Source organism: Canis lupus, chromosome 8 (genome assembly GCF_048164855.1).
Source record: "Canis lupus baileyi chromosome 8, mCanLup2.hap1, whole genome shotgun sequence".
NCBI classification, from domain to species: Eukaryota; Metazoa; Chordata; class Mammalia; order Carnivora; family Canidae; genus Canis; species Canis lupus.
This window is the reverse complement of record NC_132845.1, coordinates 65,903,963-65,919,667: the sequence shown is the minus strand read 5'-3', so window position 1 is coordinate 65,919,667 and position 15,705 is coordinate 65,903,963. Positions and strand designations below refer to the sequence as shown.

General features: G+C 46.4%; 1 protein-coding gene across 2 annotated transcripts in view; it reads right to left on the bottom strand.

Annotated features, from left to right (window-relative positions):
* DAGLB (diacylglycerol lipase beta) overlaps positions 1 to 14,375 on the bottom strand; it is a 30,517-nt gene extending 16,142 nt beyond the window's left edge. The window contains exons 1-7 of one of the 2 annotated variants that reach the window (XM_072836952.1): positions 14,164 to 14,375; positions 12,561 to 12,712; positions 5,993 to 6,164; positions 4,860 to 5,118; positions 2,562 to 2,684; positions 1,715 to 1,842; positions 95 to 221 (exon numbers count right to left, since the gene is read on the bottom strand). In XM_072836952.1, the coding sequence (XP_072693053.1) occupies positions 95 to 221; positions 1,715 to 1,842; positions 2,562 to 2,684; positions 4,860 to 5,118; positions 5,993 to 6,164; positions 12,561 to 12,712; positions 14,164 to 14,258 (1,056 nt within the window). In that variant the 5' untranslated portion in view covers positions 14,259 to 14,375. The remainder of the gene's footprint in view (positions 1 to 94; positions 222 to 1,714; positions 1,843 to 2,561; positions 2,685 to 4,859; positions 5,119 to 5,992; positions 6,165 to 12,560; positions 12,713 to 14,163) is intronic. The other variant, XM_072836953.1, reaches the window with a different exon arrangement.
* Positions 14,376 to 15,705: the final 1,330 nt, after the last annotated feature.

Here is a 15,705-nt window from a genome sequence, read left to right as displayed (position 1 = left end):
CACATATTTTTGGGGGGCAAGAACTTATAACTTCCATCATTATCTTGAAGGATCCCGGGACCCTACAGAAGTTATGAAACACCGTTATTCTGACCTTGTCATGAAAGCTTATGTGAATGAAGTCCCTGTACTGCAGTCCTGTCGTATGCAGGATGGAGCCAAAATGACAGTGGAGCTGATCACCTCCAACCAAGTCATATTCTGTTGTCCTGTTTCTACAACTAAAAAATAGGCAAAGGCATTAGTTGCTGTACCACTTAGCAGATAATGTCAATCCCCACTGCCTTGTTTCCCCAGCAAACACAAGGACCAGAGTTCACAATTTTCAGGACTTACTCTGGCTACTGGAAAACTGCTCTATTTCTGTGCATAGTTTTTACTAAAGTTTTGACTTCTGGAATCATGTTACTGTTTTAAAATTCAAAAACTAGGGATCCCTGGGGGGCTCAGCAGTTTAGCACCTGCCTTTGGCCCGGGGAGTGATCCTGCAGTCCCGGGATCGAGTCCCACATCGGGCTCCCTGCATGGAGCCTGCTTCTCCTTCTGCCTGTGTCTCTGCCTCTCTCTCTCTCTCTCTTTCTATGTCTATCATGAATAAATAAATACAATCTTAAAAAAAAAAAATTCGAAAACTAGGGCAGCCCAGGTGGCTCAGCAGTTTAGTGCCGCCTTCAGCCCAGGGCCTGATCCTGGAGTCCTAGGATCGAGTCCCACATCAGGCTCCCTGCATGGAGCCTGCTTCTCCCTCTGCCTGTGTCTCTGCCTCTCTCTCTTTCTCTGTGTCTCTCATGAATAAATTTTAAAAAATATTTTTTAAAATTCCGGAACTAAATTCTATTAAGAACAAGTGAGACTCTCAAATCTCCAGGAATGGGACAAACTGGCATCTTGTGCTTCCTGATATGATGGACTGAGAAGGGTATGGTATTCTTCCTGGCACATTCCTGCCAAAAAAAGGTAAACTCAACTTTAATCCAGAACAAACCATCAGGCAAATACAAATTGAGGGCCATTCACAAAATACCTAGATTGTCCTTTCAAAATGTCAAATTATGCAAGACAAGAAACTACCAATGTTCCAAACGGAAAAAGACTAGGGATGAGGGGCACCTGGGTGGCTCAGTGAAGCGTCTGCCTTTGGGTTGGGTCATGATCCTGGGGTCCTATGATTGAGCCCCTCCCTTAAGGGGCTCCCCGCTCAGCAGGAGTCTGCTTTTCCCTCTCCATCTGCTCCTCCCCCTGCTTAAAGACTAGGGATGCATGATAACCAACTGCAATGCATAAGCCTGAAGTAGAGGAAAAATTGCCATAAAGGATACTATTGGGACAACTGGAAAAATGTGAATACAAAATGTAAATGAGGTATTGCTTAATACTAGCTCTCCTGGCACACAACCATATCATAGTTATGTAAAAGGTCCTTGTTCTTAAGAAACAGAGGCTGAAACAGTTGGAAATAAGGGGCACGCCTCTGCCACTAAACTTCCAGTGGTTTGGGAGGAAGCAAGAGTGACACAGCATATGTGATTACAATGAGTCACAATTGGTGGCTCCAGATAAAGAATCTATGGGAGTTCTCAGCACTGTTCTGACAGTTTTGAAACATTTCAAAACAAAGTTTTTGGAAAGGAGAAACAGGATTATTCTTAGGATGAAGTGTGGGCACCATAGGAGTGACAAGCAGAAGGCGGGGGCCTCGGGCATGCCCACCTACCAGTCCCCACCAATCTTGCAGAGCCCTGTGAAGGGGTTCCGATAGATGTAGAGGGGCCATCCATAGGCCGCTGCTGCAAACTGCATGTAATGGTGACAATTTGCTAACTCTGCGTCCAAATCAGCTTCCTGGAACGGAAGAAAAAAAGCTTTTTGTTTCAGGGAACCCATTATGGACAAGATCATAACCTGGATTTGAACTCTTGACCTTCCTTTCCTCACAGAATAGACCTCTCGGCAGACTTTCACAAGGAAAACTGCTCCTTAAACACAGACTGAGACAGACCCCTCATTTAGAAGAATGCAGCAAGTATGGTGGAAAAAAGTCCCTAATGACTTTCGTGCCTCATTCTGGAACGAGCCAGTGACTGTGCCAGAAGCACACGGGGAGAGCAGACCACTGGGCCCTTGTAACAATAAGTAAGCATGGAAGACCCGGGCGTCTATATGAGATGCAGAGAAATACATATATCCAGGTGCAACCTTCTCTTTCAGAAGCATGAACATCTGTGACAGGAAAACAACTCCAGAAAAACTCTGCTCCCTTGGTGCAGAGAAGAAAGCAAACACACCCAGGGAGAAACAGGCCCCATCCCAGAAAGAATTTTTGCTATGTAGACTTCAGTTGCCAATTTCCTAAAATAATGAAGTGGCCAGGAATGGGCTCCTTCAACCTGAGCTCCAGGTGAGGAGATGCCTCACCTGATGAGAGATACAACTAGCAGAAGCCACACATCAGATTCCAAGCCAACTGCTTCTGAAATTGTTGCTGGCTAGTTTTGTTTTTTTGAAGATGTATAAATAGGTATAAATGTCAAAACTTTACAACCCAACACAAAGGGGCTTACCTGGGGGGGCCCTGGGGAATGGCTGATCACCTCATCAGGCTCCTGGCCGTTCCTAATATTGTCTTGTTGCTGATGGAGAAGAGTGAGGCCTGCTGCAATGTCGCTGGGCACCAGATCGGTGTCCTGGATGAAAACAGCAGCTTGTCATGAAACTCATCAGATACTGCCCATTAGTTCCTTAAAACCCAGTTTAATACAGTTCACACATACACACACAGTTATGTGTAATGAGGCACCTTAGGGCAGCCCCGGTGGCGGAGCGGTTTAGCACCGCCTGCAGCCGAGGGCTTGATCCTGGAGACCCGGGATCGAGTCCCATGTCAGGCTCCCTGCATGGAGCCTGCTTCTCTCTCTGCCTGTGTCTCTGCCCAACGCCCCCACTTCTCTGAATAAATACATAAAAAATCTTAAAAAAAAAAAAAAAAAAAAAGAGGCACCTTAAAAGTATTTTCAAGACTCCTACACGTTAGCTTAATGATTTTTACTGTCCTGCCCTCAGACAAATCCACCGGAGAAACAAATACTGCTGAGCTCTTATTTTCAAATTTCATTTCAAGTCACTTAACTACTTACTACTTCACATCTTTTGTATAGTTGGGAGCAAACGGATCAGTAAGCTCACCATCTTTGTAGTAATGGCCAATTTTAGCCCAAATTTAGACTCTTGCTCAAGATGTTGTGACTTTGTTCAGAGAGTCCCCAGTAGAGATTTAAGAGGCTCAACTTCTCACTGGCCGCAGCAAGCCTCCGAAAGAACCTCAAACTAGGGAAACAACAGAAAGGGTCTCATGCACCCAACTGTTTCTGTCTCCTTCAAGAGGATGCCTTGGCTGCCTCCAGGCACTTCCAGCTCATAGGGAAGGACCAGGCACTGACCACGCGGCCCCTGAGCTATCAGTTCTTCCATCTTAAGACCAGACCGAAGCACTCCTTTATGGTTAGTTTAGGGAGATGTGTGGTGGCCTGGTGCCAGCCTACAGGGCCAGCCCAGGGCCCTGCAGACACACCACATCCTCCCCCACAAAGAGGCAAGGAAGGACCAGCAGTGTGCAAGATGTCAGGAGAACTGCTCCCCCTTACCTAATCTCAATACTGAACACAACAGTTTACCAGAGAATATTACATAAAAACACTGGATGTGAAAGAAAATGAGTATTTTTTTTTTTTTTAATTTATGATAGGCACACAGTGAGAGAGAGAGAGGCAGAGACACAGGCAGAGGGAGAAGCAGGCTCCATGCACCGGGAGCCTGCTGTGGGATTCGATCCCGGGTCTCCAGGATCGCGCCCTGGGCCAAAGGCAGGCGCCAAACCGCTGCGCCACCCAGGGATCCCGAAAATGAATATTTTTAAATCACAGGAGAAACTGCTCTGGAACGAAAACACCTTCTGGCACTATAATGACATATTCAAACTCCCCTTCAAAAGTAGAATAATCTGGGATCCCTGGGTGGCGCAGCGGTTTGGCGCCTGCCTTTGGCCCAGGGCGCGATCCTGGAGACCCGGGATCGAATCCCACATCGGGCTCCCGGTGCATGGAGCCTGCTTCTCCCTCTGCCTATGTCTCTGCCTCTCTCTCTCTCTCTCTCTCTCTGACTATCATAAATAAATTAAAAAAAACAAAAAAAACAAAAGTAGAATAATCTTAGGATGCCTGGGTGGCTCAGGAGTTGGGCACCTGCCTTCAGCTTAGGTTGTGATCCTGGGATCCAGGATCGAGTCCCATATCAGTCTCCCTGCATGGAGCCTGCTTCTCCCTCTGCCTGTGTCTCTGCCTCTCTCTTTGTGTCTCTCATGAATAAATAAATAAATCTTTAAAAAAAAAAAAAAGGAATAATCTCAACCCACCCCCACCCCCCAAAAAAACCCAGCAGAAGAATCTCTCATTTCTATCATGCTCTGACGTAGTAAACAAGGTCTGACTGATACCACCTCGGATGCAGGACACTGCCTGTGCCTGGCACCTGCAGAAGACCAGCTGGATGGAGGACACGGGATTCAGACAACTGGCAAATCATCCCCAAAATATCTGGGTTCCATTATTTAACTCCTTAAAAACAACTTAAAATCTGGACAATGTAATGGACAGGTAGCAACACCCAGACGCACCACCCAGAGAGACGGGGTCAGTAAGAGCAGGGCTAATGCTCCCTAGGGTCTCCCCGACTCTGCCACACCACAGACTACACATGTGCGAGAGGTATTTTACATGAACAGGGGATTAGCTCCAAACAGATGATTCATCTTAACATGACATTTACTTAGGAAAAAGAGACGAAAGCAGACCCCTTCAGCTTACTGAAAAGTAGGTTGAGAAAAGCTCTGCCGTACTCGAAAAAGCAACTCGAGTATGGTCGTCATTCCCAACGCAACAGCACAGGAACTTGATTCTGGTTTCCCACACGCTGGTAGCTGCTGTCTTGAGGCCACTGAATAGCTGGCTCGACTCATGACTGTCCAAGTGATTGGGGCCAGCAGAGGGATAGGGAGCCATTTTCCCCCCAAGGGGGTCAAACACAACGATGATGGTGACCACAGTGGAAATGATGATGATCCAGCTGCAAAAGAGAGAGAGAGAGGGTGTGATGACCTTGGATCCCACATGCAGACTCAGGAGCCATGGTTCCCTCTTCAGGGTTCAGTTTTTTCATCTGTACAGCTGTGGCTCTCAATACCCAGGAAAATGTGGATCTCCTAGAACCAGGCTGAGGTAAGCAATTTGTTTCTTCTAGAAAGTTCTTTATGAGCCCATGGCTGATCCAGGCCCCCCCAAAATCAGAGCCTTAGAAGTGAATACCACAAAAAAAAAGGAGGTGCCTGGTAGGCAGTTGTAGCCCAGGCATGTGTATAGCTGGAACCTGCTCTCCATGGTCCACTCACCACAACCCAAGCCCTCAACTCCTCAGGGCCTTGGAGTTCTTCTCGGTAAAACCAAAAGAACTTTGCCACATTATGGGATACTCTGATGGCTCTTTTATGCACATGTGTAAGTATTTCTAGATTGTCCCCAGTGTGCCAGGCCCTGTGGTTCATGAATGCGTGTACCTCGGGAAGATGCATCTCTGCAAAGGGCCTCTGCTGTCCCTGAGTGTGTGGCACGGGAAGGGCAGTGTCAGCACGAGTGTCCAGAAGGGAAAGTAACTAGATCGGTTCTAATCCCGAGTCCTGTGCATGAGTCCCTGTCACAGTTCCTGCCTGATACCATGTTTCTTCTCATCCTGCCTTTAGTTTTTGCCTTTGATCCGGTCTTCGGGTTTTCTTCCTTCTTATAATAGAATGGATGGAATGCAGAAGAATAAGAACCAGCAAGAAAGAAAATGACAACAGATGCATAATGATGTGGGCTATCTTCAGTGACTCAGAAAGGTCTTTTTCCTTATACCTCAAATGCATCTGAGACAAGAAATGGAAAGAGAAGACGGAATGCCTCACCTGATGACAACGGTGGCAATGATACCGTTCACCACCGTCTTGTCACACTGAACGTCGTCTGCTATCCAGGCAGCCCCCAGAGAAGCCCAGACCATTTCCGGCAGAAAGAGCGCTAGGCGGATGTAAAGCAGTTTGGACATAGATTTCCGTGGCCCAGGATTGCAGATGGTTCCTGAAACACAGAAGATACTCAATCTAGCACCCAGCTCCCTCAGAGACTTCCCTTCCACAGAACAGTGCATAGAGCATCTGTTAGTACTGGAGGCATGTCTGGCAGCTTCTACTTGTAATTGGAAATCAATGTGTAAGGCTAAGAGCAAGTGACCAAGTGATGATGGAAAGAGGACAAAAAGCCTCAGATTCATTTCCTAGAAATGACAAGGGTTTCAAGATATTTCAAGGTTCTAGCCAGGATGATGATATACTCATTGTCTAAACTGGGACACTTCTGAGAGAAGAAGGAGGTGTTAATAATTATGCTGGGACAACCGGCACACAACACAGCTGTCCTGGGCCAACAGACATACACGGTCACCTGAGTTTTAGAAAATAACTCCCCCATCTGCCTGAGACCTATGGTGTTCAGGCACCATCTGAAAGACTTATACCCATTATTCCGCAATCCTCACGACTCTAAAGATAGTCACTATCCCATTTTACAAATAAGGAAACTGAGGCTAAGAGCTTAGTAACTACTTTCTAAAACATAACCCAGGGGGTGCCTCGGTGGCACAGTCAATTAAACCTCCCACTCTTGATTTCAGCTCAGGTCATGATCTCAGGGTCGTAAGACCAAGCCCTGAGTCGGGCTCTGCACTCAGCGGAGAGTCTGCTGAGATTCTCTCTCCCTCTCCCCAAATTCTCTCTCTCAGATAAATAAATAAAATCTTAAAAGAAACAAAACAAAAACAAAACACAATCCAGGTCTGCATGGTCCCGGCTTCTCTGTCTCACCAATGTCTGCACTTTTGGGACATGAAAAATTCTGACATGTGAGAACACTTACAGCCTAATGTGCAGGCGGAACCTTTTTACCTTGTGTCTCAAACAAACCCAAGTATCCGTAGAGGTCCGTGTGCTATAATTCCTGATGTAAAACATCAACCCTCTCCCTCTGAGAAAAAGTTGTGATAAATACCAATTTAAGCAATATAAAAATACCACGATTAAAACAAAAATACTGGAAACAAACTCCAAAACAGTGAATGAAGACAATCTAAAATGTAAAGAATGATTTGATGAGGAAACAGCTTTTATGTTCCAAAAAATCACCTTCCATTAGGATGGATTACTTAGAGTCACACTTTAAAATTTTTTTTTTTTTTTTTTTAGATTTTATTTATTTATTCATGAGAGACACAGAGAGAGAGAGGCAGAGACACAGGCGGAGGGAGAAGCAGGCTCCATGCAGGGAGCCCGACGCGGGACTCGATCCTGGATCTCCAGGATCACGCCCTGGGCTGAAGGCGGCGCCAAACCGCTAAGCCACCCAGGCTGCCCCACACTTTAAAATGTTAAGACACTATCCAGCCTCAGTTTGGGCACAAAGTCAAAATTCAAGGCAACCAAAACAGCACATTCTCTCTGAGGGGCAAAGAGCACACGCTCTATTTGGGGTCTGCTGCTAATAATAGTGGCTAACCCAAAAAAACAGAAACACCATCTGGATGGCTCCAAAGTAAGGAATGAGGCCCTGACAAGCACCTGGGCCTGATACTCGGTGAATGAAATAAAGATGGAAATAAGAAAGCAGAAAATGGAGTTCTGGGTAGGATTCCAAAAAGAAATCAAGATACTGAAAAACTCTCCCTTGTATAGTCATACCCACCTCTGAAAACACTGTTATTTTATTTAGAGAAGAGACCTTCCTCCCAAGACAAAGTGTGACTCCTGTGGGCGCTGTGATACTGAGGCCCCATAATTAATGAGTAGAACTTCCTCCCTGAATGCAAGGTCTTCAGCATAGCCTTGGTCTGCATCAGGCAGAACCATTTACACAAAGATCACAAAAGGAAGGCCTGTGTCACAGTTCTTTGGTTCAACACCTCAACACACTGCAGCAATCTTCTCCAATGTGAGATAAACAATGAGCTCCCAATACAAATACAGAGGAGATGCAAGGAAATGTCTTACAGTCAGGATCAAACACAGTGAACGGCACACCCTGGAGTTTGAGGGCGTGTCTTTTGCTGCCATCAAAACATGGTAGTCATGAGGCTGGACGTTCCCTAATTAAACCTCCCATATGGTAGAAACAGTACGATTTCACCAGGGAGGTTCTCAAATCAAAACTAGAAACTACCACAATATCAAGATTCTTTTTTTTTTTTTAAGATTTTATTTATTTATTCATGAGAGACAGAGAGAGGAAGAGAGAGAAGCAGGCTCCATGCAGGGAGCCTGACGTGGGACTCAATCCTGGACTCCAGTATCATGCCCTGGGCCAAAGGCAGGCACTCAACTGTTGAGCCACCCAGGTGTCCCACAGCCTCACCAACCAAATGTATTATGTGAATCTTTGCTATTTTGACTGAGGCTGCACATTTTTCATACTTAAAAAAGCCATTTATATTTATTTTACCATTTGTGATCTTTGCCCATTTTTCTACTGATGGTTGGTCTTTTCCTTACCTATGACAGAACCCCATTATATATGAAAAAGATTGGCTCTTAGTTACAATTCTTCCCATGCCTTTTTTTTTTTTTTACTTTATGGCATTTTCATTGAAATTTACTTAATATTTTTAATAAGGCATATGAGATTTATAACAAACTGACATTTAAACTAATATGATTCATAAAATACTGTTTTTAATTCAGTCATAGTATCTGTAGCCACAAGTAACAAAAGGTGTACAAAGAGGAAGGCCCTGGGACCTCCTGCACTGGCTTCGGGACTGGATAGACAGGCATCACAGATCTCTTGTCTCTCACAGCTCTGCCCTCTTCAGTCAGCTCATCCTGGCTGTGAGAGGAAATACACCAGGAATTCAGCAGTTCATCCCTCTGCAGAATCACCCAGAATGAAAACAGTGTCTTGTTTTGGTTATTTCCTAGAGGAGCAAGGAAAAGACTCCCCCAGAACTTTCTGGAAAACTCCTGAATTTCACTGGCTCAAACTGGGTCACACAACTATTCCTGAACCAATCACTGACACATGAGGATCATTCCTGAGCTGGGTGGAGAGTTGGCTTCTCTGACACCATATTTCACATGTGAGGGGCGGGGGAATGTCCCAAATAAAACTGGGTTCTGTCTGGAAGAGGCCACTGGGTAGGCAACCCACCCAGAACACACAAAGCTGGCACAGAATGCCTAACACATACTGTCAGATGTTTTCTGAGCTCTGGCTGGGAGTATGAGATGGTGCAGGCATTAGGCAAGTGCTTAGGAAAGGAGCCTCAGTGAACATGGCCAGCCACTACAGGGTGTGAATGTGCCCTGATATCACCAAAAATATCTAAAGAAAAACACTAAAGGGAAAAAAAAGCTTATATTCCCGCTTCAAATCTGAACCCATTATTTCAGTGGCACACTTGGTCTCCTAACCAGAACAGGACATGAAAACAGAGGACCAATAAATGAGATGATGCCACCGCTAAAGGGACACCAACCTAAATACTTCATCTTTCAGAAACTCAGACTTCATTAAAAAGCTCCATAGTGGGATGCCTGGGTGACTCAGCGGTTGAGCATCTGTCTTTGGCTTGGGGCATGATCCCCATCCCAAGATCGAGTCCCACATTGGGCTCCCTGCATGGAGCCTGCTTCTCCCTCTATGTCTCTGCCTCTCTGTCTCTCATGAATAAATAAATAAAATCTTAAAAAAAAAAACTCCATAGTTCGAGGGTACATGGCTGGCTCAGTCAGTAGAGCATGTAACTCTTGATCTCGGGGTCATGAGTCCCATGTTGGTCACAGTTTGTTTGTTTGTTTATTTTAAAGATTTCTTATTTATTTATTCATGATAGACTTAGAGAGAGAGAGAGAGAGGCAGAGACACAGGCAGAGGGAGAAGCAGGCTCCATACCGGGAGCCCGACGTGGGACTCGATCGTGGGACTCCAGGATCGCGCCCTGGGCCGAAGGCAGGCGCTAAACCGCTGAGCCACCCAGGGATCCCCTATTTATTTATTTTTTTAAAGATTTTATTTATTTATTCATGAAAGACCCATAGAGAGAGAGAGAGACTGAGAGAGAGAGAGAGAGAGGCAGAGACACAGGCGGAGGGAGAAGCAGGCTCCATGCAGGGAGCCCGACGTGGGACTCGATCCCAGGTCTCCAGGATCAGACCCTGGGCTGAAGGCAGCGCTGAACCGCTGAGCCACCTGGGCTGCCCTAGAGTTTACTTTAAAAAGACAAAACAGGGATCCCTGGGTGGCGCAGCAGTTTGGCGCCTGCCTTTGGCCCAGGGCGCGATCCTGGAGACCCGGGATCGAATCCCACATCGGGCTCCCGGTGCATGGAGCCTGCTTCTCCCTCTGCCTGTGTCTCTGCCTCTCTCTCTCTCTCTGTGACTATCATAAATAAATAAAAAAATTAAAAAAAAAAAAAAAAAGACAAAACAGGGTTCTTGGGTGGCTCGGTCAAGTAAGGGTCCGACTACTGGTTTCAGCTCAGGGCATGATCTCAGGGTCATGAGGTTGAGCCCCTGCATCAGGCTCCGTGCTCAGTGCAGAGTCTGCTTGGGATTCTATCTCTCCCTTTGCCCCCCCACTACCACTCACACTCTCTAAAAAACACCACCACACTACAACCACAACTCCACAGTGGTAAAGCCACACAGCGGGCACTGGCACACCACAAAACTGGGGCCTTCCTTGCTCTAGACATTTGTTCATGCATTCATGTTTCCAGGGGCATGCTAAAATACACAGAGCTCTCTTTTCCATACATTTCTCTGTAAGCAGGCACAAGCCACTCTTCCCAGTTTTCCAAAACCCTGTGGTGTTTCCCATGAAACACTTGGCCACTAACATTTCTCTATCACTCCCCATGAGCTATCCCCATCTTTTAAGTTGCAGATTGTCATTCCAAAGCATTAAGATCATGCCACCCAGTATATCAACTATTCCCTCCCAGTATTTTTACCATCTCCTGGAGTGTGTAAACATGCCATCCATAGCCCCACTCAAGCAATGGTGAAATGTGCTGGAGGGCAGCATGGTGTTCAGCCCTGCCTCTGATCAAGGTTTTAGTTACTAACACACTACCATGCTCAGCTCATCCTATGAACCTGAGCACTCATACAAGGAAGGCCCCCAACATTTGCAGTGAAGTGACTACAGAAAACTGTAACATGTAGAAGACAATAGTTATTAAGAATAGATGGAACTGGGATCCCTGGGTGGCGCAGCGGTTTGGCACCTGCCCCTGGCCCAGGGCGCGATCCTGGAGACCCGGGATTGAATCCCACATTGGGCTCCCGGTGCATGAAGCCTGCTTCTCCCTCTGCCTGTGTCTCTGCCTCTCTCTCTCTGTGTGACTATCATAAATAAATAAAATTAAAAAAAAAAAAAAAGAATAGATGGAACTGTTACAACTCATTAATAAAGAGGACAAATAACCCAACTTAAAATAGGCCAAAGGATCTTAGTACACACATCGCCAAAGATGATATAAGAATGGCCAGTAAGCAGATGAGAGGATGCGCATCAAGGATACTAATGAGACACACCAGGATGGCTAAGATCAGAAATTGGACAATGTTAAGTATTGCCAAGGGTGTAGAGACACTGAAATTATAAACTGAAAGAAAGACAGTGTAGCTGCTTGGAAACCGGTTTGGCAGTTCCCCAAAATGTTAAACATAAGGTTACCAAATGATCTAGCAATTCCACGCCTCCACATATATCCAAGAGAAGTGGAAACTTGTCCATACTAAAACACCTGTGTGAAAGTTCATAGTAGCACTATTTGTAACAGCCCCAAAATGTAATAACCCTAAATGTTCAACTACTGACAAATGGATAAGCAAAATGTGGCAAATCCATTCAACGTAATTTTTAAATTTTTAAAATTTCTTTGAGAGCAAGCGAGCACGAACAGTGTGTGTGGGGGGGGTTACAGAAAGAGAAAGAGAGAGAAGCAGACTCCCCACAGCCTGACATAGGGCTTGATCCCAGGACCCTGGATCATGACCTGAGCAGGAGGCAGAAGCTTAACCGGCTGAGCCCCCAGAAGCCCCCCATTCAATGTATTACTGAGTCGTAAGAGGAATGAAGAGCTGACACACACTAAAATGTGCATAAACCTTGAAAACATCATGATAAGCTTAAGAGGCCAGACCAAATGGCCACATAGTGGATGATTCCAACTGTATGAGCCAGAATAGGCAGATCTATAGAGAGAAAGATTAGTGGATGGCTAGGACTGAGGAAACTGGGGGGTAATGGGGAGTGATCCCTCATGGGTATAGGATTTCTTTTGGGGGTGATGAAAATGTACTAGAATTGCGGTGATGGCTGTGTAATTCTGTGAATATACTAAAAATTCACAGACTTGTTACACTCTAAATGGGTGAACTGTATGGTATTTGAATTATATGTCAATAAATTCCTATCCTTTACCTTTCATGCTGACACACACGATGGCAGACACTGTACATATAATAACTGCCAAGAGAACGATAAGAACGATCAAGTAACTGCTGAGCAGAACTCCACCTGCACAGTCCAGCTTCCCTCTGTGCATGAGATACAAAGTCAAAATGCCAATCCACCTGCCAAGAGATAGGGAGGGTCAGAAATGGAAACCAGGGAACTACATCATAAAACATTACAAAAAGAAAGAAAAGGAGTTAATATTTAAACAAAAAAAATCTTAAAGGAGTTAATATTTCCCAAAACAAGGTGAAGTTTGCTTTCAAATACAATTTTCTTCAATAAAAGATCTACTAAAACAAAAATAAAAGATTAGAGTATGACTTTTTAAAAAAAAACTGAACTTTAAAAAAAAAACTGAACTTTATACTTCCTATGCTTACATGATTGTTCCTTTTTTATTCCTGCTGTAGTTCCTAAGAGGCACTGAATGCCATAAGCAAGCAAATATAATGTGAGCTGCTGAAAAAAAGCACAGCCCCACAGGACTCAGAAATATGCGAGCGTAAATCAACAAAATACATGCTTGCTAAATTATTAACAAGATAATGTTTACTCCTGGGGACAAACAAGAAATTGACAAACACACATTGTAATCTGCTGTGTGTAATACAAAAAAATAAAAAATAAAAAATAAAAAATAAAAAAAAACAGGAGGTGGGAATCAAGTTATGCCAAGATGTTCCATAGTGAACAGTGATGAACTTGCAAGGCCACATACTGCCGACTTCTTTATTTTGTAATTCAGTGCGGAATAAGGAAAGAGCACCAAGCAATGCAAAGTAACAGTGATGGATCACTGGAGGTGTTTCACCAAAGGGCAGAGCACCGCTGTATTAAGGATTCGAGCCCAGGGGTGGAATCTGGGCTCTATTAGGAGACTGGGTCTGGAGACAAATAGTGGGAAATGATCTCGGAGAGACGTGGCTCTTAAAACTATGAAATTACGGAGGGGTCTCTTCCAATATTCCTTTGCCCTCAAGAATCCACTCTTCAGTAACAGAGGTGCTGTATTATTCTCTGCTCACACTCTCTGGGAGCAGACCTGAGGCGCCCAATTCACTGCCCATCGGTTGCACGCTTTGTGCCAGGCCTGGCTGCTCCCCAGGGAATTCAGCCGCCACCGGTACAGAAGGCTACTATTTCCCATCCTTTCCTCTGGCGGACACCAGATGCCCTGTGTTTCCATGCCGAGCGCCGTAATGATGCAAGTGCCTGCTCTTGGCTCGGGGAAGCCGATCCCGAGGCCACGGCCATGGGTCGGCGACCACGTCCTGGAGGCTCCCGGGGCCAGGCCCCTCAGTGCCGCAAGCGGCGGGGGCCCAAACAGGGGACCCCGGGCCCGGCCTCCCCGCTCCGGCCTCAGTGTGCCCTCCGAGAAAAGGGGAGAGCAGAGCGGCAGGACGCCGGTCCTCGTAGGTCTCGCGCGGTGGAGAGGCCCGCACAGGAGAACGTGGGCACCGCGTGGGCGCGCACAGAGCCGGAGACACGGCCACTCCAACCCGCTCCGTCTGCGTCCCCCCAGCTCCCAGCCGCCCGCCCGGCAGCCCGCACAGCCTGCCGCCCTTACCACACCACTCTCAGGGACAGCTCGAAGAACCCCGGGAAGACCAGGTCGTCGCTGGCGATGGCCCAGCGCCGACCGAACAGCACCATCCCCGGCATGGCGGAGGCCCCGCTGCCCGGCCTCGGGGCGGCCGCCGCGCGCCGCTGGCCCTTCAGAGCCCCACTCCCTTCGGAACCCAAAGCCAAACTGACTGCGACTCCGCGCAGGCGCGAGCGAGGGTCGGGCCCGGCGCACGCGCACTGAGTCCCCGCGCCGCCGTGGGGCCCTCCGCGCCTGCGCAGAGACGCTGACCCTGACGGGGCTGGCGCGGGTGGTCTTGCCAGCTGTCTTTCACGTGTGCAAAGTCCGTTCTAATAATATTCGCGTTTTGTAGATAAGGATTCTTCCGGGCCGGGAGGAATGAGCACACCTAGAGATCTACGGATGTTAATGGCGGAACTGGGGCTGCTCTCAGTTCACCCAGGCCTCAGATCAAGTGTCCCCCTCTCAAAGAGACCTTCCCTGGCCACCCTCCCTGAACAGCACATCCACCTGTTCCCATTCCCTTACTCTGCTTCAGTTTTCCTCCTAATATTTGATCGCTCCCTGACATTATACTGCGTTTGTACCTCTTTCCTCCCACCTTAGAGTGTAAATTGCATGAGCAATTTACCTCGTCCATCTTGTTTTACTGCTACGCTCATAATAGAGCACACTACCGGATATTTGATGAAATCATACAGGGAATTATAAGTGGGGAAGTTACAAGGTTTCTATAGAAAAAGAGAACTAGGGATCCCTGGGTGGTGCGGCGGTTTGGCGCCTGCCTTTGGCCCAGGGCGTGATCCTGGAGACCCGGAATCGAGTCCCACCTCGGGCTCCCTGCATGGGGCCTGCTTCTGTCTCTGCCTCTCTCTCTCTCTGTGACTATCATTAAAAAAAAAAAAATAAAATAAAAGAGAACTATTCATTACAAAATAAATATTTTGGAGGCACTTGGTGTGGCCAGAAGTGACCCAATCAGAGAGGTCAGGGAAGACTTCCCTGGAGAAGATACTAAAACAAAATCGGAAGGAAGAGTAGGAATTCAGTGGAAGAGAGTGATTTAGAAGTTAGAGGGCTGTGCCTATGATCTGAATATTCCCAAATGTGGTAATAGTTCCCCTTTTGAAAACAGGATTTGTAAGGCTTAGCAATAAGATTATTCTTCTATATAAGCTTTTGTTAGTAAAGATACTGATGACTTAATGTTATGAACAATAACAACCCACAAAACTATAATTTCAAAGAGGTAGTATATGCATTAAAAAAAAGAAAATGTTTTGTATAATTCTTTTTTTTTTTTTAGATTTATTTATTTATGGGGGGGAGGGGCAGAGGGAGAGAAAATCCAAGCAGACTCTGTGCTGAGTGCAGAGCCCAACACAGGGCTTAATCTGACAGGCCTGAGATCATCCCTGAGCTGAAACCAAGAGTTGAACACTTCACCGACGGTGCCAGCCAGGCGCCCCTGTATTTTGTGTAGTTCTGATCGTCTGCAAATATGTTCTGCCATTTCCGTGTAAC